Source organism: Adiantum capillus-veneris, chromosome 4 (genome assembly GCF_014529385.1).
Source record: "Adiantum capillus-veneris isolate H3 chromosome 4, ASM1452938v2, whole genome shotgun sequence".
Lineage (NCBI taxonomy): Eukaryota > Viridiplantae > Streptophyta > Polypodiopsida > Polypodiales > Pteridaceae > Adiantum > Adiantum capillus-veneris.
In genome coordinates, this window is record NC_140934.1 from 165,104,595 (window position 1) to 165,128,572 (window position 23,978).

A 23,978-nucleotide genomic window follows, 5' to 3' on the forward strand; every position below is an offset into this window, starting at 1 on the left:
CAGGCGGTGCCAACAAATCATTCACTTAGAAAAAAGTCGTTAGGCCGACCAAGCGAAGAGAAGACCTTGAAGTTAAATACAGAAAATTAATAAAGAAGGCAAGATTTGTTCGCTGTCGTGGACGGTGTTGAAGTTATGGATTTAAATTACCTGGCGCAGAGCGTGCTCAGTAGGTCAAGAACGAGGCAGCTTGCAGTTGTAAGGCAAGGACGGCAGGACAGCTCTGTAAGGTGCGTAAAAATCTGATATGTTTTGTTGCTGCGTTCTGATGCTGGAGTGTGGAATGCGATGCGATTATGCTGTGATAACGCAGCAGCAGTCAAATATAAAGCTTTACAGGAGAAAAAGCGCAAAAATAAAACGTTGTCGGCCTAGAAAAGGATGCTTTTGAGTAATCTGATGGCTGGAAAGTCAATTACGTGGAAGCTTGTGCTCACTCATTTGGAAAAAAGCCCTTAGGTCAACCAAGTAAATAGAATGTTGCTTAGACAGCCAAACAAATGAAGATTTCAAGCTTCCATTGCGTAAAGCAAAGAGAAAATAAAAGAGGGAAAGGTGGAGGTATGCCAACCTGAGTCCGTGTGACTGCTCTGTGAGCATGCAAGACATGCTTCACTCAACCTTTCCCAGAGCAATCACGCGTACTCAGGTCGGCATACGTCCACCTCTCTCTCTTTGCTTTACGCAATGGAAGCTTGAAATCTTCATTTGACTGGCTGTCTAAGCAACACTCTTTTTTGCGGGGTCAAGCAACCCGTCGGGTGTTATGACTCTATGATCGCTGGTTATTGAGAAATTGTGCTCTTTCTTTTGGTGGCTAAGCGCATGTGTCTTTTCCTTGCAAGCTCTCTAAGCACAAGGCGTGACCACTTAAGAAAGTAGATATGGCACGTCTAACCCATGCAAACCCTTAGCGAAAATTGGTTTGAGCTAACCTACTTTTGGGATGAGCAAGGCCCCTTAGCTCAAATTAATTTGAGCTAACCTACATCTGGGATGAGCAAGGCGTGACCACTTAAGAAAGTGGTTGTGGCACGTCTAACCCTTACAAACTCTTAGCGAAAAACGTCTGGATGAGCAACCTCGCGTGGGATGATGAGCTCGCCAGGCGTGCTTTAAGCATTATTCGCGCAGAATTTGAACTTTCGAAAGAGATATAAATGGATGGTCATCGATATAGCAAGAAGTAACAGAAACGTCGAAACTCACAGGGACGATTATCTGTCTTGCTACTCTACTCTACGCAAACTGCGAATAATCTTGTTGAGTGGGATGATGTAACCGCCCCTTTGGATTTTAATGTTGTTGTTACTTCCTGCTATATTGACGATCACCCATTGGACATTTTTTTTGAAAGTTAAATTCTGCGCAGACGATGCTTGCAGCACACCCCTACGAGCTCATCATCCTAAGCGGGGCTGCCCATGCCAAGCACATGTTAGCTGAAACAAGTTTTGTTGTGGTTTTCAAGGTGGGTTTAAAGGTCAAGAGGACGGTTTTTATCCTCATCCCCCTTCCTTTTTTATTGTGCACTCTTGAGCTCCTTCACAGGAAGCAAAGTTCGTGGATTTTTATGCCATAGCCAAGCTTGACTTAGGGCCGAAAAGAAAAGGGAAAAAAGTGTTTTTTAGCACTAACTTACAGCTAAGAGCCTCACTCTTGACACGACTGGGATGCTTCTTTGCATAGTATATAAGATTCTATATTGTGTATGCACATTGAAGTTTCCTGCGCATTTGATCATCTAAGTTTCGCACCTTTTTTTTGTTGAGAGTCCTTACAACTAAGACCTGATTAAGGGGCACATTTTATAAGTATATCAATGCTGGTAAGTCTCAAACAAAGGAAATCTTGGTTTACTTTGCAGTGCACTAGATCCTTGCCTTCAACGATTGGCATTCTCGATCTATGCTTCGAGACAGTCATTCAAGCATAAAGGAAGCAACTCTGGACTAGCCCTGCAACAAGTCAATAGAGTTCTTCACAAAGAGGGATTTCGTGATCGAAGGTTAAGGCCTCCTCTTGCAGGCTTGAATGAAGGTAGTGGACTCTCAGCCAATAGCAATGCAGGCTCTTACACCAGCTCAGACAGCGATCTTGAAGAGACGCGCTCTAAGCTCAATGCTTCCCTTCAGCTCACTGAAACAGGAGTTGATTATGTTCAAGCTCTACATGAAGCAGCAAGAAAGTTTCAGCTTGCCATGGAACAACATGGATCATCACAGAAGCATGGTTGGTTTGCAAAGTCATGGCTTGGTGTCGATCATGTTTCTTGGATCAAGCCCCTAGCTTACCAGGTAAGTCTGTCTCTTTGGTGATCTAATGTCCAATCAGGTTTACACGTCTTCTCTCTGCATGTTATTTTTAATACATAAGATTCATGTGTTCATTCTTTCGATTATCCCCAGCTCAATGTTGTGCTTGTATAAGAGGCTCATCTTAAATGTCTTTTGGTGCATTACTTTCATATGTGATAATTTTTTTTTTATATTAGTCTTAGAGATATGACTTTGTTTGATGGGTAGTCAAATGCGTTCTTAATGAAAGTGAATTCTAATCTGGAACTTGCAGCATTTGTGCAGGCTGCTGTCCATGCCTTGTTACAAGCTGTTTTGGACATTGCCTCCCGGGGTGACGGTGGAGATCGAGACACTCATGTGTTTGTTCAGAGGAGGTATTTGAACTGTGCTTGTTAAGGTTACACCATGCCATTTCTCTTAGCAACTTGTGACTGGGGAGGCAGTTACAGTTCTGACAACACAAATGTCATCCTCATTCTTGTCTCTGGATTTTCTCTTGTTGAGGCAAAGTTGTTTGTTTTGCAGTATTTCCCGACAACTCACCCCCCTCGAAGAGTCTATAAATCAACAATTTCGCTCAAGGAAGTCTAGTGCAGAGAAGTGGTTTTGGTCTCAGCAGCACCCTCTTGCAGTAGCAAGCTTTGTTGACTTGCTAGAGAGCGATTCTCGATTCACAACAGTCACCTCAGTGTATGCATACTATTGAGCTATAAAATTTTCTGCAGATCTTACACATCAACGTCTAGTTTTGTTCATAATATTCGTGATATTTTTTGCAGAGGTTGGGAAGGTGTTTCAGTGTGCCCAAGTAAAGCAAGTGATGTGAGTCTCATCACTTTGGCACTGAGCAGCGCAGCTGCGGTAACAAAGCTTGGTGCAGCAAGGCTTTCTTGCCCCCTCTGTTTCTCTACCTTGATAGATGAGATAGGGCGGTTAATGAATATACTCGTGGAGTTTCTTCCCATTGACCAGGTCTACCAATACACGTCGAGTGTGGGTCTTCGAAGTCAATTTCTTGGTAACTTTGGTTCTCGAGGTGTTAGATACCAAGATACTGGCAAACTAGGTGGAGAAGAGGGAGCATTTTGGGTGGACCTGGTCCAGCAACTTCTACGGGGGGCCATTGTCAGGGAACATATCAGGACGAAGCTGACATCGTATGACAGTATCGAGGTATGAATTCGTGTACAATAGGAAATATTTTGTGTCCAATCTTAGCTATTTTGAAGTAGTTAAAAGAGTTTGAATTGCTTTGCTACATTTGTACGATGGCTTTCTGGGTTAGGGTACAAGCAGTCTACAATTTGATGCATTTGTTATGACTAGTTTCAAGACTGTGTATTTCGTGTCAGTTGTGACCATGTCTATGAGTTGTGCCTCTAGGTTAGGTTAGGAGTGCTTTAAAAAGCCAAAGAGTCATGGCTCCTTGTATGGACTTCACAAATTGAAAGGCCTTGGATACTCTTACAAAGTGTGGCAGCAAGCCTGCTTCTAATCATATGGATTATGTAAATATAAGGTTCTGGCAGAGCTAGTGACATTTCTAAAAGTTCACAGCCAGCACAATATCACATCATCTATGGAGCCCCCCTTTCCCTCACACGGTTAGGATTAGGTTGTATATTTAGTTCTCATTGAATGTTGATGACACAAAGATTTATATCGAAGATCCTCCCCTCCCATCGCACGGTTAAGATTAGGATTTGTATTTTTGAATTTAAGTAAAAGTAAGGAGGGAAATGCGCATGAAAAGAACATGCAAAAGTCCCATTCAAATACTCCAAAAGAATTACATACAAAGACATACTAAACAGTTGTAGTTTGTCATACCCCTATTAAAACCTTTTCATTTAAGCTACCATTGTCTGTTGTAAGCCTCATCCTATTTTATGTAAATCTTTGGGAAGCCTATGTAGCTTTGATTGTGTTAGATAGGAGTCTTTGTTATACCTCAAAGTTCCGTGTATTATTTTGTGGGTCCTAGGGTTAGTTTATTCGAAACTCCAAAACATTGTGGCAGGTTCTTGAACGAGATCTGGCAGTCTTTGGATTTTTTGCTGCCTTGGGCAGAAGAACCCAAACCTTTCTTTCAGCTAACGGTTCTGTCGATGCAGATGAAAGGGTTGCAGGGTTATTGAGGTACTCCTTGCAAACTGTGTACAACTACTTATTTTGAGCATCTTGGGACAATCATTCTTTCTTTATACAAATTTTCATTATGTTGAATGTTTTATCTCTGTCATAGATATCTGATTGGAGGCAGTACTCTCTTTTACCCTCAGCTCGCGTCACTGAACACTTACCAGTTTTTTATTGAGGTAGAAAGGGCCATAGGTGCTGATTAAAAAGAACACTTAGTCTCTGATTAAGATGCTATGGGGCATTTCTTATTTGCTACACTGAGAAACTTTATCTTTGTTTGATGGTTTGGTTTCTTCCTGTATTTACAGGTTGTCTGCGAGGAGATGGATTGGCTGCCTTTTTATCCCATCTCATCTTCGTCAGCAGAGCATTTGTACCATGGCCACAATGAACCTATGGCTTCTCTTAATCTGGAAGCAGTTTTGAAGTCTTTAGAACAGTGCTCACGATGGATAGGCGATTTCATGAAATACAGCACGTGGGTTCAACAGCCTGGTGGTGCACGTGCAAAAGCTTTTCTCATGAAGTGGTGAGATTTGACTTGCCATACCTTTGATTGTCTTGATTTCGACAAAGCCGTATTTTTGTTGTTTTTGTGTCTGTGCCATGTGAAAGACGGTTTAATTTGAGAATGCTATATGTTTCAGTAAGGCAAGACTGGATGATTGTACTGAAGCTTACGCTGCCACGGCAGCCCCGAGAACCTCTAAGTAAGCTTTACTTATGGTTTTGATCAGTCTGAGGTGTCTGTTTGTTTATTTGTAATGAGTCTCAATGCAAGCACTTGTACAATTTGCGTAGACCACCTTCTGGCATGTTTATGAAGTATGCTTGGTTTGATTAGCATTTTTGGAGCAGGTTGTCTATTTGGTTGTGCTGATTTTTGCAAATAGCTGGTTTCGGCCAGCAAATGGTCAACAAATGCAGAGCTTAATGGCTTTCCACACGAGGATTTGGGGGCTGATGCGAGGGGAGGGGTTGAAGATTCGGATGGAACCAGGAAACCCCTTGAAGGTTACAACAGATCTTCTAGAAGAACAAAGGAACAGCTTGTCCTCGAAGGTTCTGAGGAGATAGACCAGTTGAAGCTTTTTGACAAGGTAATTACTCTTTCGTGTTCTGTTGGCTTCAACATCCCCTGTGTTGAAATTGTTGATTGTTCTAGCAGGAGTTGCTCTCACCGCGACCTTTTTGGCGCTCATTTATCAAGTCCCAGATGCTTTTATGCTGAGAGCTTAGCGCCTATTTTTTTGTCTGTACATTTGTCTGCCTTCTCATCTGATAGTGGCTGCATACTTGCACACTCTCATAGAACCTGCTGAACACATATGGACTGCATCCAAAGTTCTGATAGCATACTTCAATAAACAGGAGTTACAAGGTGTGGATGAGGCACTTAGTAGACTTGAGTGTCTACTATTAGAGCAACATGGTCCAGGAAAGGAGCATCTTACAGCTGCATGCACTAATTTGAAGACTATACGACAGCTGAAGAAAGAAGTAGAAACCTTGGAAGCCTCCTTAAGGAAGAAAGCTTCATCAATGCTACAGGTTTCGGATGATTTTTCTTTTCCACTTTGCTCAAACATAGTTTTTTCAAGGTGTTTATAGTACCCACTTCTTTGATTGCACTACATCGATGGATGAAGGCTTGTGAATGTGCATTTAGATGGAGGGCTCTTCATCACTAAGGCAAAGACGGCAAAAGAACAAGCGTGAGAAGAGTTTCTTAAATGTAGAAAGAGAAGCAGCAAATCAACAAGAAAAGAATAGGTAGGTCATGAATGTGTTGGGTCTCTTTAGTGGCTGCCAGGCATTTATCTTGTTATGTATGGTTCTATCAAAGAATTTGTTATTTATACGTCAGGGGATTGTCCTTGTTTGACAGGATGAGTAATGACACTAACAAACCAGAAGGCATAGCAAAGTTTATCCCTTTCTTCCCAAGCAGAACGAATAATGTTGGCTATGGTGCACCAGAATTCAACACTTTGGTAATTGGCAAACATGATTGAGTGTACTTTTCATATGAAATGTTTGCTTGTTGGCAGTGTCTCCCAGCACAAGCTAGCGAATTGAAGTATGTTCTTTGATTTCTGTTAGGAAGGGGAAGGGTTTGAACAAGCAGCTGCTCTTGCTCTTCAAGAGGCTTCGACAGTAACTAAAGAAATCCAACATTTTGAGGTTCTGAGACAGGAGCTGATGGACCTTGAGAAACGCATTCAGGAGTCTGCAGGGGAGATCTTAAGTGACCGGGCAAGTTTTAACATTTTTTTTTCTGTTTTCTGCGTAGTATGTGAAGTCTTACCGACCAAGTTGAATCATTTTGTGAAGGCAACTTGTTGTCCTTGTAGCTGTACCCCATTAATTGGGATTGTATCTGAACTGTAACAACTCACATCCTTGGACACTGTTGCATGACAAATGTTGCAATGCAATTCCTTTATTGCTCAATGGCCTCTCTCTCTCATTGGATGCACCATCTCTCACTCTTACACAGTCAGAGATCACCAAGCTCATCCGCCAAGACCTGACCCAGCTAGACACCAGGAGGACATGGATACAACCAGCACACGAATTGGGCACGAAGATGGCTTTCTACAGAGACCACCTCCTCCAGCTTACGGAAGATGGTTTTGTGGCGAGACCTAGATACATGGATACCCACCTGTCTCATGGGATACGATGTGCTATCGGCATGCCCCTTATGTAACATGGAACCTAAGACAGAGCTACACTATACATGCCGCTGCCCCGTCTAATACGAGATACGAGGCCGCTTCCATTGCTTGTTCAGAGAGGGTTTTGGACCGCTCTCAAGAGTCATGGGATACGAAGATCAGAGATGCCTGGGTTTGTTCTTGCTCGAGCTGCGCAGACCCAGAGATAGCTTGATGAATGGTGAGGCTAGCCAGTCTCAAAGACGGATCACAGACTTCTTCAGAGCAGACACGGGACAACCGCAAGAGCCACTCCCACAGCAGAGCTCCCCCCCGTCTCACACCAGAGGCACACTGATTGACCGAGCGATTGAACCGGGGAAATCCGGGCGCCCGCGACTGCGAAGAACTACACAGCATCGACGAAGGCTACGACAGAAAATTCGGAGCACGTTGGCCAGACATACACGACGCCCGGTCAGACTACTTACCATGGAGGAAATTGATGAGATTCGCCAACGATCGATGCTAGATCTCTTGTGATTCAGCTATCCCAACAAGCCGCCCATTATTCTGCTTAGTTTTTTGCTTGACTCACATAGACCAACTTAGGATCCCATAGTATATATCTTTGTTTTGTATTGTTGTTAGGTTATTTTGTTACTCTGACTTTGTATCATATCCACCACTTTGTAACTTTCGGGTCTCATAGGTCATTGTGGCCTTTTTGAAGACGTTAATATAACATTTCATTTCATCTCATCTCTCTCTCTCTCTCTCTCTCTCTCTCTCTCTCTCTCTCTCTCTCTCTCTTTGATAATCGATTTCAAGGGGTACGAGCAGAGGCTAGGATATGTCATTTATGTCGCCTAGAGCCGGAGACATAGTTTTACTACACGTCACTGCCCCGTATACTATGAGAGATGAGGCCGCTTTCAGTGTGTGTTCAGAGAGGGTTTTGGACCACTTTCCAGAGTCATGAGATACGAAGATCAGAGATGTCTTGGATTGTCTCTACTAGAGCTGGACAAACATAGAGAGAGCTTGCTGAGGACATCACGGGAGAGCTAGTCTCAGAGACAGACCACAGACTTCTTTACACTAGCTAGGGGACAGCCAGAGGAGCAGCCATCACAGCAGATCTCAAATCCCACCCATACCAAAGGTACGCAGATCGATCGAGCCATTGAGCTGGGCAGATCCAGGCGCCCACGACCACGGGGGGCCTCACATCATCGACGGAGGTGGCAGCAGAGGATCCAGACCATCCCTAGCTCGACATGTGAGACGACCAGTCAGAGTATTGACCATGGAGGATATTGACGAGATTCGGCAGCGACCGATGAGGGATCTCATCTGATGATTTGTATCTCATGTGATTCATCTCTGTTTTTCAGCTTTGTAGATAAGCTAACCCATTATATCAACCCTCACCCCATCACCCCTCCCCATCTATTTTTTGTTTCAGTTTCAGTTTTTCAGTTTTTCAGTTCTTTGTACTTTTTGTACTCAGACACTATATCCGATTCACCAATTGTAACTTTTGGTCTTATAGGTCACTTTGGCCTCTTGAAGAAGTTAATATAACATTTCATTTCATTTCATCTCTCTCTCTCTCTCTCTCTGTGTGGTGCGGGTCAACGAGCAGACGCATACGAGGGCCTGGAGAGTGGGCACAAAGAAAAGCGGGAGCAATGGAGAAACCTCGAAGGAAAGGGCACTCATTCTCCGCTTCTCCTCCATGGAAGCGAAGAAGGACTTCCTGAAGAAGAGATCGACCCTAAAGAAGACTGGCATCTTTCTTGGAGATGACCTCACCCTCTCGCAGATTGCTCATATGCAAGAAGTAATGCCGGAAATTAGAGCAGCAAGGGAAAATGGGAAGATTGCTTTTTACAGAAATGGAAAGGTGGTGATATTGGAGCGACGTCCCGCATGACGGTGCGAGACCTATGGGACCACACTAAAGATGGAAACCTGGAATTGTAACGGGTCACTTTGTCTTGATGTAGGGGCCTTTGAGGATAGCTTCACAGGGAGAGACATCATCTTCTACTCTGAGACGCATCAAGCCTTTGGGCAATCCATGCCACATGGGAGCGGGTATAGATGGGAGACAGCCTGCAGACAAGAGACCAGATCGGAACACCAAGGACGAGGCTCAGGGGGAGTGGCAGTTCTATTCAGGACGGAGTTGCAGCCATTGATATATATAGCGCGCAAGGATGAGCATGCTAGGTACATGTGGGTGAGGCTCAGGCCAGAGACGGGCAGATACCTCTACATTGCTATCTGTTACTTTCCTCCTAGTACGTCAGTATATGCATCACCTAGGGACAATTCCCCTTTGCTATTTTGGATAATGACATATGGGAGTTTTCTAAGGATGGTGACATTATCATACTAGGGGATTTCAATGCTAGGACTGCCCACCACCAGACAATATTTTATGATACCTCCAAGGAAATGCTTAGGGAGCTGGACGTTACAGAGATGGGTCTATCCAGATTATCACAAGATGAGGAATACACGAAATATGGCAGATACTTGATAGATATGGGAACCGCACATAGATTGGCCATTTTGAATGGCCTACAAAGATTTTCGACAGCTAGAGGTTTTACTTGCTTTCCACACCGACATGGTGCCAGCACAATGGATTATGTTATGGCCCAGCCAGGTCTCATTCCATTCTTTCTAGATTTCATGGTGGGCACTAGGCCAGTTGGAGTGGCAGTTGATCATGCTATCTTGTCCTTCACCCTGACGTTTCAGTTTAGCACAGCTCCATTAGGAGAGGTCCCTACACACGTCCGGTATACCTTCATGAGGGAGACGGACTTTGTGTATATGGATGAGATATACAGGAAGCTATGCACCCAGGAGCCAGGACGGCCACTAGATGAACTCACTCAGATATTGACAGAGACGCTCCATGATGCAGCATCAGAAGCATACCCCCACAGCCAGCCTACACGGAGACGATCTGGAAAAATGCCCCAGAACAGTTGGTATGATGAGGAGTGTAGAGAGATGAAGATCAAGTTACAGAGGGAAGTGCTCATGGGTATTACCACACATAACAGTCGCGGATTATCTTTCGCCGCCTAGTGCGACGAAAGAAACTTAGAAAAGGGCTTATTTATCCCAGCTAGAGCAAGATTTGTATCAGTTATGCATAAGTCAGGACTCAGGCGAAGCATGGAGGCTATTCCACGAACATTCACCACCACTAGCGGTCACCTCCACTGAGACATGGGGGAATATGCCACATCTCTCTACACAGTATGAGGACAACCACCTCTGCTGGACCCACTAGAGACATGCCCGGAGACATGTTCTTTCTTTACTGCCGAGAGGGTAAGGAAAGCTATTGACAGGATGAAGACAAGGAGAGCACATGATTATGATGGTCTGGTAGCAGAGCACTTCATCCATGCCAGAGATATGCTTGCAGAGCTCCTAGCTATGATGTTTAATTGAGCCATGTATGAAGGTTTCCCCGAGACTTGGAGTATGTCCACGATTGTGCCTATTTTCAAGTCAGGAGATTCCATGATTCCCGGGAATTATCGCACCATCATGGTTGGTCACACACTAGCTAGGCTGTATGCATCCATTCTTGAACAGGAGCTGAGTAGATGGGCAGAGCGAGAGGGCATAAGAGCATCAGGGCAAGCAGGTTTCAACAGAGGTTTCTCCACTCTTGACCAGATTCTAACACTCAGAGCTATTATTGAGGAGGGTAGACACCATGGCAAGAGGATCTATTGTAGCTTTGTGGATTTCCGCAAAGCCTTCGACACAGTGCCGAGAGCCAGACTTATACGCAGATTACAGGACATGGGTGTCCCTACAGAGCTGATTTGGGGGATCCTGGCTCTATACAGGACAGTGATGGGGCGGGTACGCACCACTGAGGGAATGTCTGACTGGTCCTCTCCACTATTGGAGTAAAGCAGGGATGCCCCCTATCCTCAACTCTTTTTGGGATGTATGTGGATGAGTTTTCGGACTATGTAGAGCGTCAGGGGGACAGGGGGGCTCAGCTCGCAAGAACATGGATTTTGCTGTTACTATATGCTGATGATATTGTGCTGATTTCTGACTCTCTAGAGGGGATGCAGCGTCATTTGGATGCTCTGCATACATTTGCTCGTGAGAGTGGATTGCCTGTCAATCTGGGGAAAACCAAGGTTATGGTGTTCAACACCACACCACAGTGTGTCAGGAGGTCGGCACCCACATTTATGTATGGCCAGGAGACTGTGGAGTACACAGATGCATATACTTACCTTGGGGTAGTCTTCGTTGGACCGGTGTTGTCATTAAGGAGAGCATCAGAGACTAGATTGACGAGAGCATATGCAGCTTTGGGAGGACTGGAGAGGATGTGTTCGCAGGTTCAGTTTCAGGAACCGCGAACAAAGCTTTGGCTTGTTGACACTCTAGTGACTCCAGCTATGCTCTATGGAGTTCAGGTATGGGGACCCTCAGTAGACCACCAGGGGAGATCTGGCAACACAAATGGATGGAGATGTATGGAGAGGCCTCTGGTCTCTATGATTGCTCGGATGATTCGGGCTAAGGCCTCAATACCACATGAGATTATCCAAGCCCAGCTAAGCCCCCCCCCCCCCCCCCCCCCCCCCCCCCCCCCCCTCGTGGTGGAGGCATTGACGAGATCAGTTTCCTTTATGCACAGTCTATAGGATCTCCCCAAGGGCAGATACGCTCGGCTTGCCCTCGAGTCATCTCGACAACTAGCTCTACAAGGCGATACAACATGTTGGTATGGACAAATGACAGCATGGTTTCGGTCGCATGGTCTCAACATGGATAGATTACCTCCCTCTTCAATACTCTGCCCCCCTCTGCCCCTCACACAGACAGAGATCACCAGACTCATATGTCAGGATCTGATTGAGCTAAATTACCAAGAGCACATGGATACAGCCGACACAGGAGCTAGGCACGAAGATGGCCTTCTACAGAGAGCATCTTCTCCAACTCACGAAGGACGGCTTTGTGACTAGGCCTGCATACATGGACACACACTTATCTCATGGGATAAGATGCGCTATTGGACAGATACGCATATCCTCACATCAGCTCCAAATCGAGACTGGCCGATTTCGAGGGGTGCCGGCAGGAGCTAGGATATGTCACCTATGTAACTTAGAGCCAGAGACAGAATTGCACTACACACGTCACTGCCCGGCATACTATGAGATACGCGGCCGCTTCCACTGTCTGTTCAGAGAAGGGTTCGGACCTTTTTCTAGAGTCATGAGATACAAGGATCAGAGGTGTCTCGGATTGTTCCTGCTAGAGCTGCGCAGACTTAGGGAGAGTGTTGCTAAATTGGCTTTATCTTACAGAAAAATAATTCTAAATGAATTATTGGAATTTTAAGTAAGAGGGTTTTTCTCACTGGAGACATCCGAGTACAGAGTATTCCTAGTGCGTCATTTAAAGTAATGACGGGAACACTGAGAACGGGAATATCTGTAAGGCCACCAGGAATGGGTACTTCTGATGCGTCACATCGGATGGGTGACAGGGAGCATCGGAAAGAAGTATCCGACCATCCGGGAACGGACATCTCTGATGCGTCATAGGATGGGTGACATAGAGCATCGTGAAGGAGATTGTACCGTAAGTTCGGTAGGAAAAGACTAGGTGATGGGTATTCCTGATGTGTCACAAGGTGGGTGACGAGTGCATCGGAAAGGGAATATCCATAGTCGGTCGGAAATTCCGAACTGTGTTAGAATTGTGCACAAGGAAAAGCAAGCACTTGAATGAAGATGGGTTCAGAGGAAAGTTTGAGGAAAAACAGATGCTTTCTGAGAAAGCGGGATTGCTTTTCGGGAAAGCAGATGCTTTCCCGCGAGGAAGCCTATGTCTGCATTGCAACTGTGCATGTGATTGCATCCAGGGACGCCTGGGAAGTGCTGTGAAAGCATTGTTTTTAACTTATAAGGTTTTATTGAGTTTTTGGGCAGGGTCAGATTATTTTTAAAATACGCCGGCCGCCCACTTAATAAGTGGGCAGCCATCTGGTAAATAAGGCAACAGATCAGCCAGCGTTTTCTCTCTCTCTTTTTCTCGCAGAACAGAAAAAAAAAAAAGAAAAAAAAAAAACCCGGCCGCGATCTCTACATGAGTAGCTATTCGTGCCCGTGGCTAGGAGCTATAAAAGCATCACATGCCCTCACTCAGAGAGGAGGACCAATCTTTGCAAGGAGGAGATGCTGCTGCAGATTTCAGCCGTAAAGAAGACATTGCCGACGATGCCCATGGCTGCCCCAAGTGTACCAGATGTCGCCAAGACCCAGTGCGCGAGTTCCCTCGCGAAGAAGTGCCTACGAAGTGTGTTTCCATCGCGACAAGTTGCTGTTTTTCTCTGTTTTCAGCCCATAAACGTCGTAGACGGGGCTGATTTACGAGAAGGAACCCGAGAACACACCTCTTTTGTGTGTAGGATTGGAAGAGAGGATTTTCTATGGAGAGATCTCTTCCGAGGAATTGCTTTTCGAGAATCGAGTTGCGTTTCGAGCGTCGAGACTTTGAAGGTAACGATTTTTATGTTATGATCTTTGAGTATTTGATTGCAGGTGTACTTCCTCTTCGTGAGGGAGTAGGAGCAGAGGAAGCTATGAGCCTCTGCAGGAGAAAAGCGCTCTGAGAAACTAGAGCCAGATCAGCCCAAGGGTTTCGTACCCGAGTTTGGGAAGTAGATCCACGGATCGGAGAGAGGTAGTCTCTCAAGTTGTGATCCGGAAGTTGGGATTCCCAAGTAAGGACTTCGTGTCCGGGAAAGCAGAGTTGTTCTGCGGGAAGAGGACTCTGGAAACAGAGTTGGAAAAGAGAGTTGCACGGATGTCATTCCCTGAGTCTGGAAGGTGAGATCCAGAGGTGAGAACCTTGATTCTCGAGGAATTGGAATAAGGAACGGAAGTTCCTTGGAATAGGGTTTTGCCCTAGGAATCAGAAGCTGAGGCTTCTAGGAACCGTCAAGTCTTATTCTAGAACGAACGTGGTAATACGTTCGGTTCAAGTGCTTGTATAGACTTCTCCTCAGTAATAAAGATACTATTACGGGGGGGGGGGGGACCAGCCCATCTTCTGGTCCTCAGTACTGTGTCGATCTTCTCACTCTCTATCTCTCTCTCTATTTATTTCTCTATATCCTCTGGCTTCAGTAATAGGTAATAAATCCTATTTATCCGAATGTATTTTATATTGTTATGCGCTCCCGTTTGTGACAGTGGTATCAGAGCATGGTCTCCTCTCTTTCTCTGTAAAGGAGGACGACTCTGGGAAGATACGAGAAGAAGCCATAACAAGCCAAGAGCGAAGTAAGCAGGCGGAACCCTAAGTCCTGCAAGGAAAAGCTCGCAGAGTTGGAAATTTTTTTTCTCTCTGCAAGAAGTCGACACAAGGTTTGGGATTCTTTGAGAAGGCGACAAGAGCATGATGCTCAAGAACCTAGAGAATCCAAGGAGCGGAGTGCTCAAGATTCTTCAGAATCCCGAAAATATCCATGAACGTCAATCCAGAACTATAGCCATGAAATTGCGTCATTCCGGGAAGGATATGAAGAAGGTCTCTAGACCTAGGAACACTTCCAGTCAAGTTTGATACTTTTGACAGAAGGGAAGATGCCCCGAAAGCTACCGCATTGATTCAACAAGTTTGAAGTTGCCTTTGCAAACGGCAATTTCTGAAAAAGCGTCAAAGATGAGGCATGTGATTAAACACCTCAAGGGGATTGCAAGTACTTGGTGGTATACCAAAGCTCTGCAAGGAACTTACAACAAGACTTGGATTCAATTCAAGGCTGAATTTTTTTGACAAATTTTTTTCCTCTATGCTTTGAAGAAGGCATCCAAGAAGATTGGGATCGGTTTGCCCAGTAGGATCACGAGTGAGTCAAAGCAAGTAGTGGTTCACTCTTGCCAAGGTAGCTCCATTCTTGATCCTCTCTGAGGAAGGAAAGATGAACAAATTTAACGAAGGACTTTTGCCCGAATTTTGTAGACGCATCTGCAAGATACTTTACAGCAGATGGTGGAGTCAGCGATAAAAGCTGAAAGTGTACACCTTAGTGTACATAGACTTTAATCCCCGTAGTGGGACGGGAACCATTGAAAACAGAAACAATGAATTTTTGTTACCTCTCCTCGAAGGATACGTTGCTATCCGGAGAAAGTTTGGAGTAAGGTTCAATCTAACTCCTGAGTTTTTTGAATAGAAGACCCTTGAACTTTAAGTGAGAGGGCAGGTTTTTAATCAAAGTTACATCTTTGAGGAAATCATAAAGTGCATTATGCTTGTTTGCTCTTTTGCACGAGGTATGGTTGTGTCTAACCAGGACAATCACTCTCGAGTGTTTATGAGAGTAAGGTTGAGTCAAAACATTGTTTATATGATGAACTGCTTTGCTTAACCATCCGGAAGGTCCATGATTGATCTGGTATCCGGTAGTTCTCCAACAAATTACCTGCTATTGCGGGTAGGAAATTATGAAGGAACCATTCTGAGTTTTCAAGCAAAGAAAAGCTTTCATGAAGCTTGAGTACTCTTTAAGCCCACACCCCCTACTCGGTAAGGGAAGATATGGTAGTGCTTTTTGCACAAGTGAATGAACACTCTCTTTACGAGGGAAGGAACAAGCGACGACTACGGCCTGTGCTTGAGGAATCCAAGGATTAAAATCCTAGATTATTTGATGAGCGGGTTTTGCTCTAAGATCGAGCCAAGTGATCGTCAAGTTGAGCGTCTTCGCTCTAAGGATTTTACGAAGGGAAGGTAATTTCCCAGGTTCACCGAAACTCTAACACAGCTTAAGAATTATGTACACTTTTGAGTACATGGATAACACACGAAGATGCAGACCTATGCCAAGGAACTGGACGAGAGTTTGTTATACTCTTTTGAGCGCCTTTTTGCGCGCAAGAATATTCCGACACGAGAATCTCTATTTGAGATGTGTTTGGTAGAAGGAATTTGAGTTTCTCTACGGAGAAGAGGTTTTCCGACGGTCGTTGATCATTGAGTACGCTACGTGCCTTTACCATTACAGTAGCAACTTTTGGTTGCGGTATATGTTTCTCCATGAGCAGGTCAAGTAGCATTTACACGCTGCTGGAATAAATTCGAACTATTATGTTCGTAAGAATATAGCTCGCCAACCGTTTCAAAATGGTAAGAATTACATATGGGAGAACATCCCTGAGAATCAAAGAAGGTTCGCTCTATTGTGAACCGGGTTTGAACGTACGTTCAGAAAATGTTATGGCTAGAATCCTATCTGCCTTAGATTTTGCAAATCGTCATTGATGCTCGCAAGGTGAATCATTTTTTATGATTTTGTAAGGAAGAGACGCTAATGGGCGTCGGGAAATCATTGCCGGTGGTAATAACTAGCAGGATGAAAAGATTGGAAGGAAGTGCCGCGGTGCACAAAGAATCTTCGGATTGGAACCGTCCGCCTACGTTGAGCGACGGCCCGAAACAAGAACCTTCTTTAAGGTGATCGCAAACTTTGTTTGTGAAAGAAAGACACCGAGCTTAATGCTCTATGACTTGAGCATTCCCTATGTGGGAGGACACCAAAGGTTTAATACCCTCTAGACTAACAGCGCAGGATTATGCACAAAGACAGATACCTAGATTGATTTCTAGGAGGATTATTCTTTTCGGATTGAGAAGGTGGAATTGAGTTAACAGACTCTGGAATGAGGAAACTTCCGATCTGTTGGAAAGACGCGAATGACAAGTTCTTACATGGCTCGTAAGTTTGATAATTGGTGAAGGATATCCTCGAGGTACTAGAGGAAGGACATGAACCGGTAAGGTAAGTATTGAATTATTGAATTTTTGAATTTCTGTTTAAATTAATTTTAAAGTTCTCTTTTGAGAAAGAACTAGCTCAACTCACCATTGAGCAAGATTTGGAATCTTTCGGGTTTCTCCCCGGCAGTTCAGTTGGACCTCTACAGTTGAGGACAACTGTTTATAAGTGAGAGGGATGTTGCTAAATTGGCTTTATCTTACAGAAAAATAATTCTAAATGAATTATTGGAATTTTAAGTGAGAGGGTTTTTCTCACTGGAGACATCCGAGTACAGAGTATTCCTAGTGCGTCATTTAAAGTAATGACGGGAACACTGAGAAAGGGAATATCTGTAAGGCCACCAGGAACGGGTACTTCTGATGCGTCACAGCGGATGGGTGACAGGGAGCATCGGAAAGAAGTATCCGACCATCCGGGAACGGACATCTCTGATGCATCATAGGATGGGTGACATAGAGCATCGTGAAGGAGATTGTACCGTAAGTTCGGTAGGAAAAAACTAGGTGATGGGTATTCCTGATGCGTCACAAGGTGGGTGACGGGTGCATCGGAAAGGGAATATCCATAGTCGGGAGGAAATTCCGAACTGTGTTAGAATTGTGCACAAGGAAAAGCAAGCACTTGAATGAAGATGGGTTCAGAGGAAAGTTTGAGGAAAAACAGATGCTTTCTGAGAAAGCGGGATTGCTTTTCGGGAAAGCAGATGCTTTCCCGCGAGGAAGTCTATGTCTGCATTGCAACTGTGCATGTGATTGCATCCAGGGACGTCTCGGAAGTGCTGTGAAAGCATTGTTTTTAACTTATAAGGTTTTATTGAGTTTTTGGGCAGGTTCAGATTATTTTTAAAATACGCCGGCCGCCCACTTAATAAGTGGGCAGCCATCTGATAAATAAGGCAACAGATCAGCCAGCGTTTTCTCTCTTTTTTGTTCTGGCAGAACAAGAAAAAAAAAAAAAAAAACCCGCCGCGATCTCTACGCAAGCAGCTATTCATGCCCGTGGCTAGGAGCTATAAAAGCATCACATGCCCTCACTTAGAGAGGAGGACCAATCTTTGCAAGGAGGAGATGCTGCTGCAGATTTCAGCCGTAAAGAAGACGTTGCCGGTGATGCCCATGGCTGCCCCAAGTGTACCAGATGTCGCCAAGACCCAGTGCGCAAGTTCCCTTGCGAAGAAGTGCCTACGAAGTGTGTTTCCATCGCGACAAGTTGCTGTTTTTCTCTGTTTTCAGCCCATAAACGTCGTAGACGGGGCTGATTTACGAGAAGGAACCTGAGGACACACCTCTTTTGTGTGTAGGATTGGAAGAGAGGATTTTCTATGGAGAGATCTCTTCCAAGGAATTGCTTTTCGAGAATCGAGTTGCGTTTCGAGCGTCGAGACTTTGAAGGTAACGATTTTTATGTTATGATCTTTGAGTATTTGATTGGAGGTGTACTTCCTCTTCTGGAGGGAGTAGGAGCAGAGGAAGCTATGAGCCTCTGCAGGAGAAAAGCGCTCTAAGAAACTAGAGCCAGATCAGCCCAAGGGTTTCGTACCTGAGTTTGGGAAGTAGATCCACGGATCGGAGAGAGGTAGTCTCTCAAGTTGTGATCCGGAAGTTGGGATTCCCAAATAAGGACTTCGTGTCCGGGAAAGCAGAGTTGTTCTGCGAGAAGAGGACTCTGGAAACAGAGTTGGAAAAGAGAGTTGCAGGGATGTCATTCCCTGAGTCTGGAAGGTGAGATCTAGAGGCGAGAACCTTGATTCTCGAGGAATTGGAATAAGGAACGGAAGTTCCTTGGAATAGGGTTTTGCCCTAGGAATCGGAAGCTGAGGCTTCCAAGAACCATCAAGTCTTATTCTAGAACGAACGTGGTAATACGTTCGGTTCAAGTGCTTGTATAGACTTCTCCTTAGTAATAAAGATACTATTACGGGGGGGGACCAGCCCATCTTCTGGTCCCCAGTACTGTGTCGATCTTCTCACTCTCTATCTCTCTCTCTATTTATTTCTCTATATCCTGGCTTCAGTAATAAGTGATAAATCCTATTTATCCGAATGTATTTTATATTGTTATGCGCTCCCGTTTGTGACGAAGAGCTTGCTAAGGACATCAGAGGAAAGATAGTCTCATAGATGAATCACAGATTTCTTTACACCAGCCAGAGAAGAGCCAACGGAGCAGTCATTACAGCAGATCTTAGAGCCTACTCATACTAGAGGTACACTGCTTGATCGAGCCACGGAGCTTGGCAGATCCAGACGTCCACGACCTCGGGGGTCTCCTGCTACCGACGAAGGCTGCAACAAAAGATACAGGTCACTCTAGCTCGACACGCAAGACGCCCAACCAGAGTACTGACCATGGAGGAGGTCGATGAGATCCGACAGCGACCGATGAGAGATTTCATCTGAACCCACAACACCACACCCCCCCCCCCCCCCCCCCCCCCCCCCCAAATTTCCTTTCTCCTTAGTGTTTTAGATTTAGTTCTTTGTAACTCTGTAATTTCCGTAATTTCCGTACTCAGACATGGTATCGGATTCACCAATTGTAACTTTTTGGTCTCATAGGTCATTTTGGCCTTTTGAAGACGTTAATATAACATTTCATTTTCTCTCTCTTTCTCTCTCTCTCTCTCTAAACATTCCTCTTTTTTGGACTGGCCTGAGGACAAAGGCCTTAGAGATGCCTTCTCTTTTTTCTTTACTGAAATTACGAATTATTACAAGAAAATGAACTTTTGAGAGAAAAATTTTCATTGGCTAAATGAGTAATCACTCATTAGATAAAGATGCGTGTAAAGATAAATCTTCATGGAAGATACCGAAGATTTACATCATCCAGAAATGCATACTTAATGGCTAATCTTTGAAGTTTTACGAGCACTTTATTGGAAAACGTGAGTGGGCCAAAAAAGCTCTGACACTCAAAGACGGTATGGATCGTGTAGGCTCGGCTCTATCTGCCTCTGCGTGACCCCAAGCAGCAAGGACCCATCTATCGGGAGTATCGTAGCCCCTCTGCACTCCCTGCGTTGGGTTGTTTCCATCGTAACTGCTTCAAGATCTTGCTGATTTTGGGGCACATTCATCTGTGAGAACACAGGTTGCGATAAAAAAGGCTGGGCAAAGTTTTGGTATTCGTTCACGTGAGGGGATGGGGTGTATGGCATGAGGGGAATGCTTACGATAGGGGCACATTGGGATTGTTTGCTACGTCATCTCCGCATTGCCCACCACGTGGAGAGCTTGCAGCCGGTTGATTGCCTTCCACTTGCTCTGCTTGCCATAGTGTTTAATCTTTGAAGTTATCTCTATTAGGGTGTGGAAAGAGAGGCAGGTCCCAACTATCGCATACTCCCAATCCAAGGTACAGGTTTGGCTCCCCTTCTTCTTCAAGGTCAAGCTTCGCCTGGTGCATGAGTTGCTTTGGTTCTGACATAGATGAAATATCAGCTATGCCTTCATAGTCATGTTCATTGAGGGAAGGATGATCACTTTGTGCCAAGCTCTTGGAGGCAAGGTGCCTCACGGCTAGAAGGAGAGATGATGGTAGATGAGTTGCTTGCTTCACTCGAGCAGTTGGTGGGCATGAGTCTGCCTGTCGATCGCAAGTGGGGGGGAACCATATTAGAAAGCAACGTTTTCGGTTACGTCAGCAGGTTTTTACGCTTTATTTTAATGCCTAGGGGCCCCTTTGGCCCCTCGGCTCTTGTCCATAAGTTGGAAGCAACTTATTAAATGGTCATGCCATGTCATCAGTTTGTGACATACCCTCGTATTGAAAGAATTGTAATCGCCCTCGATTACGCCTGCAAAACAGACAGAGGCCATGAACCATTTGCAATAGACATTGACTCTAAGTACCGATGCACTAGACATGACACATCTAGCACTTGTACAAAGATGACAGTCACATCACTGCACATGACATCACAGGACATCACATGACAAATCAATCACAGAAAAATTCATTTAAAATCTCAAACCATGACTGCAGCAACGCTTTTATTAACCCCATCTAGATCCATCCCAGACCTCACTGATGCCAGATTAACTAATCTTTATTGCGATCGTGTCTATAGAGATTTATGAGACTGAAATGCTGCAGTCATTTCGTCTTTCAGTTCCTGCACTCAAACAAGTTACATGAAAGTAAAGTCATACAACATAATACTGTCAGCCCAGCAGTATCCCTGAAACCCAAAGGGGACATCAATGATTCTACTCTATTCATCTGAGGTAATCTGTGACAAAGGAGCAGAGTGACTCCCTTCTTGTGCAATCCCTCTGCACCAGATTCAACCTTGCTGATCTGCGGGATCTATCGGAGTAGACGATGCTAAACCAAATGCTTCAAGGTAAAGTTCCAAAATCTGAGGAGTATCTACTAGGTCTCCTCCTCCATCCACTTCGCATCTAATGCCAGATAGTTCTTGAATTTAACCAAGAACCGCCAAATCATTTTACATTTTACATTTCACTTTTCTTTTCTTGTGTGCCAAAATCTGTTAGAAAACAAGTATGTCCTGGCTCTCTTCCACTTCGGATTGCTCATCAGGCTCCTCATCAACTAACACCTCACCTTTAAAAGGTTTCAAGAAACTCACATGAAATGCATTGTGAATCTTCCAAGTATCGGGCAGCTTGAGTCGAAAGGAGACATCATTTATCTTTTCTTTAATGTGGAAAGGACCATAATACCTCATGCTAAGCTTTGGAAAAAGCCTCTCCTTTCCCTTTCGTTTCCTGAGGCGTGCCTTTTCAAAACGTACGAGCACCCAATCGTCTTCCTTTAGTTTCAAGTCTCGTCGATGTCGATCTGCTGCCTTCTTATGTCGTTCTTGAGACTTCTCTAAAGCCTCGCGGACCTTGTCAAAAGCAATGTCCAAGTCCCTCGTATACTGGTCAGCTTCAAAAATCTTGTCTTTTGTTAGGTGCAGCAGAATGAATGTTTGAACTTTGCTCAAGATGAGTGCTCCAAACTGTGCTCAAGGTTCCTTTTGTTCTTATGGAAGGTAGAGCCTTCCGTTCTTAATGAGAGAGTGCAATGATCATAAACAAAGTGAATGGACACTGTGCGTGCAAGTGTATGAGATTGAGAGATAGAGAGAGAAGAGAAATATGACACCAGAGACGTTGTAAAACCCTCCTCCGAAGGCCCCACTCTCGTCGGCGAGAGTGGTCTACTATTGATTGCACAAACTGGTACAAACTGAATGCATGTGACTGATGCAAGTGTAGGCTAGATCGATGACGACGACGGGGATGGTGAGACCGATCTAAGGGCTGAAAATTGCTGTCCTTCTACTGCTGTCCAAAAACGCTAATGGCTGAATTCTGCTGCTGTTTTGTTGTTGTTCCAAAAACGCTGATGGCTGAAATTTATCTGACACCAAAACGTTGATGTGGGCAGGTTCTTGCGGGCTGAAATCTGCTGGTCTTTAGGGCTGAAAACTGCAGGTCTTTAGGGCTGAGAACTGATGGTCTTAGGGCTGAAAACTGATGGCTTTAGGGCTGGAAACTGCAGGTCTTCATCTGCTGAAAATCACCATGCACAAAGGCTGCAAATCTGGAACGCTAGTGCTTCTGAAAAACGCAAGGGCTGCAGAGCTTTCTTGGAGGAAAGACGCTAGCAACTGAGGATCTTTGGCGATACTTGCTTGGATGGAAAAACGCCAAGGCTGAGGGTCTGCTGGCGATGGTACTCGATGAAAAACGCTAGGGGAGAGAGTCTTTGCTTGGAGGAGAAACCGCGCTGAGAAGTTTCCTGCTGAGCGATGGAGCTCCTGCTGCCGCTTCTGCCAATTAGTGCTAGTCTAGGTTTGCTTATATACAAACTTACTCAATTTGCCCTACCTACTTTCCAACAAAAGTCACTTAAAAATAATAAGTGAAAAATGTCAAAAATAGGTAAAATAGGCTAAATGCACTAGAAAATTTCCCTGAAGGATTCTGATGGATTTTGATGGGAATGCTTATGATCATGCTGTGTGCAACCAGAGGATATGCATCTACACTAAGTGACTGGGCATGCACGGTCTACGAACAGACTTACAAAAGTGCCAGAACACTTGCTAATCTAAACTGATTGGACTAACTGAACCCTTGTCGTGCTGTAGCTTGTCCACAGACACATAGGGTTGGATGTGTCACGTGACATCCCCTCCTTTTCAAAATGAGGTACTAGTACCGAACTGTATGGCGTCGAGGGAGATCGCCAATAGCATCCGGAATCCTGGAAGGGACTCGTCGTCGGCCGACTCTGATGTGTGGGTCGTGCGGTACTTTAACTTCATAAAGGTCTGCAACGCTTGCTTCTTTGGGCCGTGCCGAAAGCGACACAAAGTCTTCTGTGGCTCCTTCAATGCTTCAACTTCGTCAAGTGTCATGCTTCTTTCTTCTTCAAGAATCTCCATGGCTGAAAATTCGTGAAACCATTTCCAACATAAAACCATGAACATACCCATTCCATGTAAAGTGAGTGGAAAAAATCTTGTCTTCCTCAAAGACTGTGCATGCAATGTAGATGAAGAAATAGACGGAGTAAATCAAACCGTTCACCACACACGCAAACGATGAGATCGAATTTTTCTCTTTTGATCTAATTCAATCAACTGTGGCAATTCACCATGGAAATGCGCATGCTTGGTGCTCATACTTTCATGTGCTCTTTCTACAAATGTGTCATGCCAAGGAAGAGACATGGAATGTGACGTCCTTGAATGCATACTTTTCAGCTTTTCATGAACAATCCGCATACATTCGTGCTCATTCATGAATGAAACGTGCTTAACGTACAATATGTCATGCCTAGGAAAAGGGATCACATAAAGACGTTGACTAAAATACAGAAAACGATTACGAATGAAACACTCGATCAATGCGTGCGTACTAATCATGCGAACACGTAATACTTCCTGTAAGGGTTCTTTGGACCTAGGCTCGAGAGCCAAGATCGGTTCTTCTCAAAGGGGTGCTTTGGACCTCGGCTCAAGAGCCAAGATCGATCCTTCGTGATTGA

General features: G+C 44.7%; 1 protein-coding gene across 1 annotated transcript in view; it reads left to right on the top strand.

Moving 5' to 3' along the window:
- LOC147460303 (uncharacterized) overlaps positions 1 to 23,978 on the top strand; it is a 41,757-nt gene continuing 17,779 nt past the window's right edge. The window contains exons 1-14 of the mRNA XM_086511386.1: positions 1 to 230; positions 1,868 to 2,297; positions 2,583 to 2,674; positions 2,826 to 2,990; positions 3,080 to 3,473; positions 4,321 to 4,439; positions 4,546 to 4,618; positions 4,751 to 4,971; positions 5,090 to 5,152; positions 5,350 to 5,542; positions 5,814 to 5,993; positions 6,112 to 6,215; positions 6,331 to 6,436; positions 6,546 to 6,698. Coding sequence (XP_086367512.1) covers positions 136 to 230; positions 1,868 to 2,297; positions 2,583 to 2,674; positions 2,826 to 2,990; positions 3,080 to 3,473; positions 4,321 to 4,439; positions 4,546 to 4,618; positions 4,751 to 4,971; positions 5,090 to 5,152; positions 5,350 to 5,542; positions 5,814 to 5,993; positions 6,112 to 6,215; positions 6,331 to 6,436; positions 6,546 to 6,698 — 2,388 coding nt within the window. The 5' untranslated portion in view covers positions 1 to 135. The remainder of the gene's footprint in view (positions 231 to 1,867; positions 2,298 to 2,582; positions 2,675 to 2,825; positions 2,991 to 3,079; positions 3,474 to 4,320; positions 4,440 to 4,545; positions 4,619 to 4,750; positions 4,972 to 5,089; positions 5,153 to 5,349; positions 5,543 to 5,813; positions 5,994 to 6,111; positions 6,216 to 6,330; positions 6,437 to 6,545; positions 6,699 to 23,978) is intronic.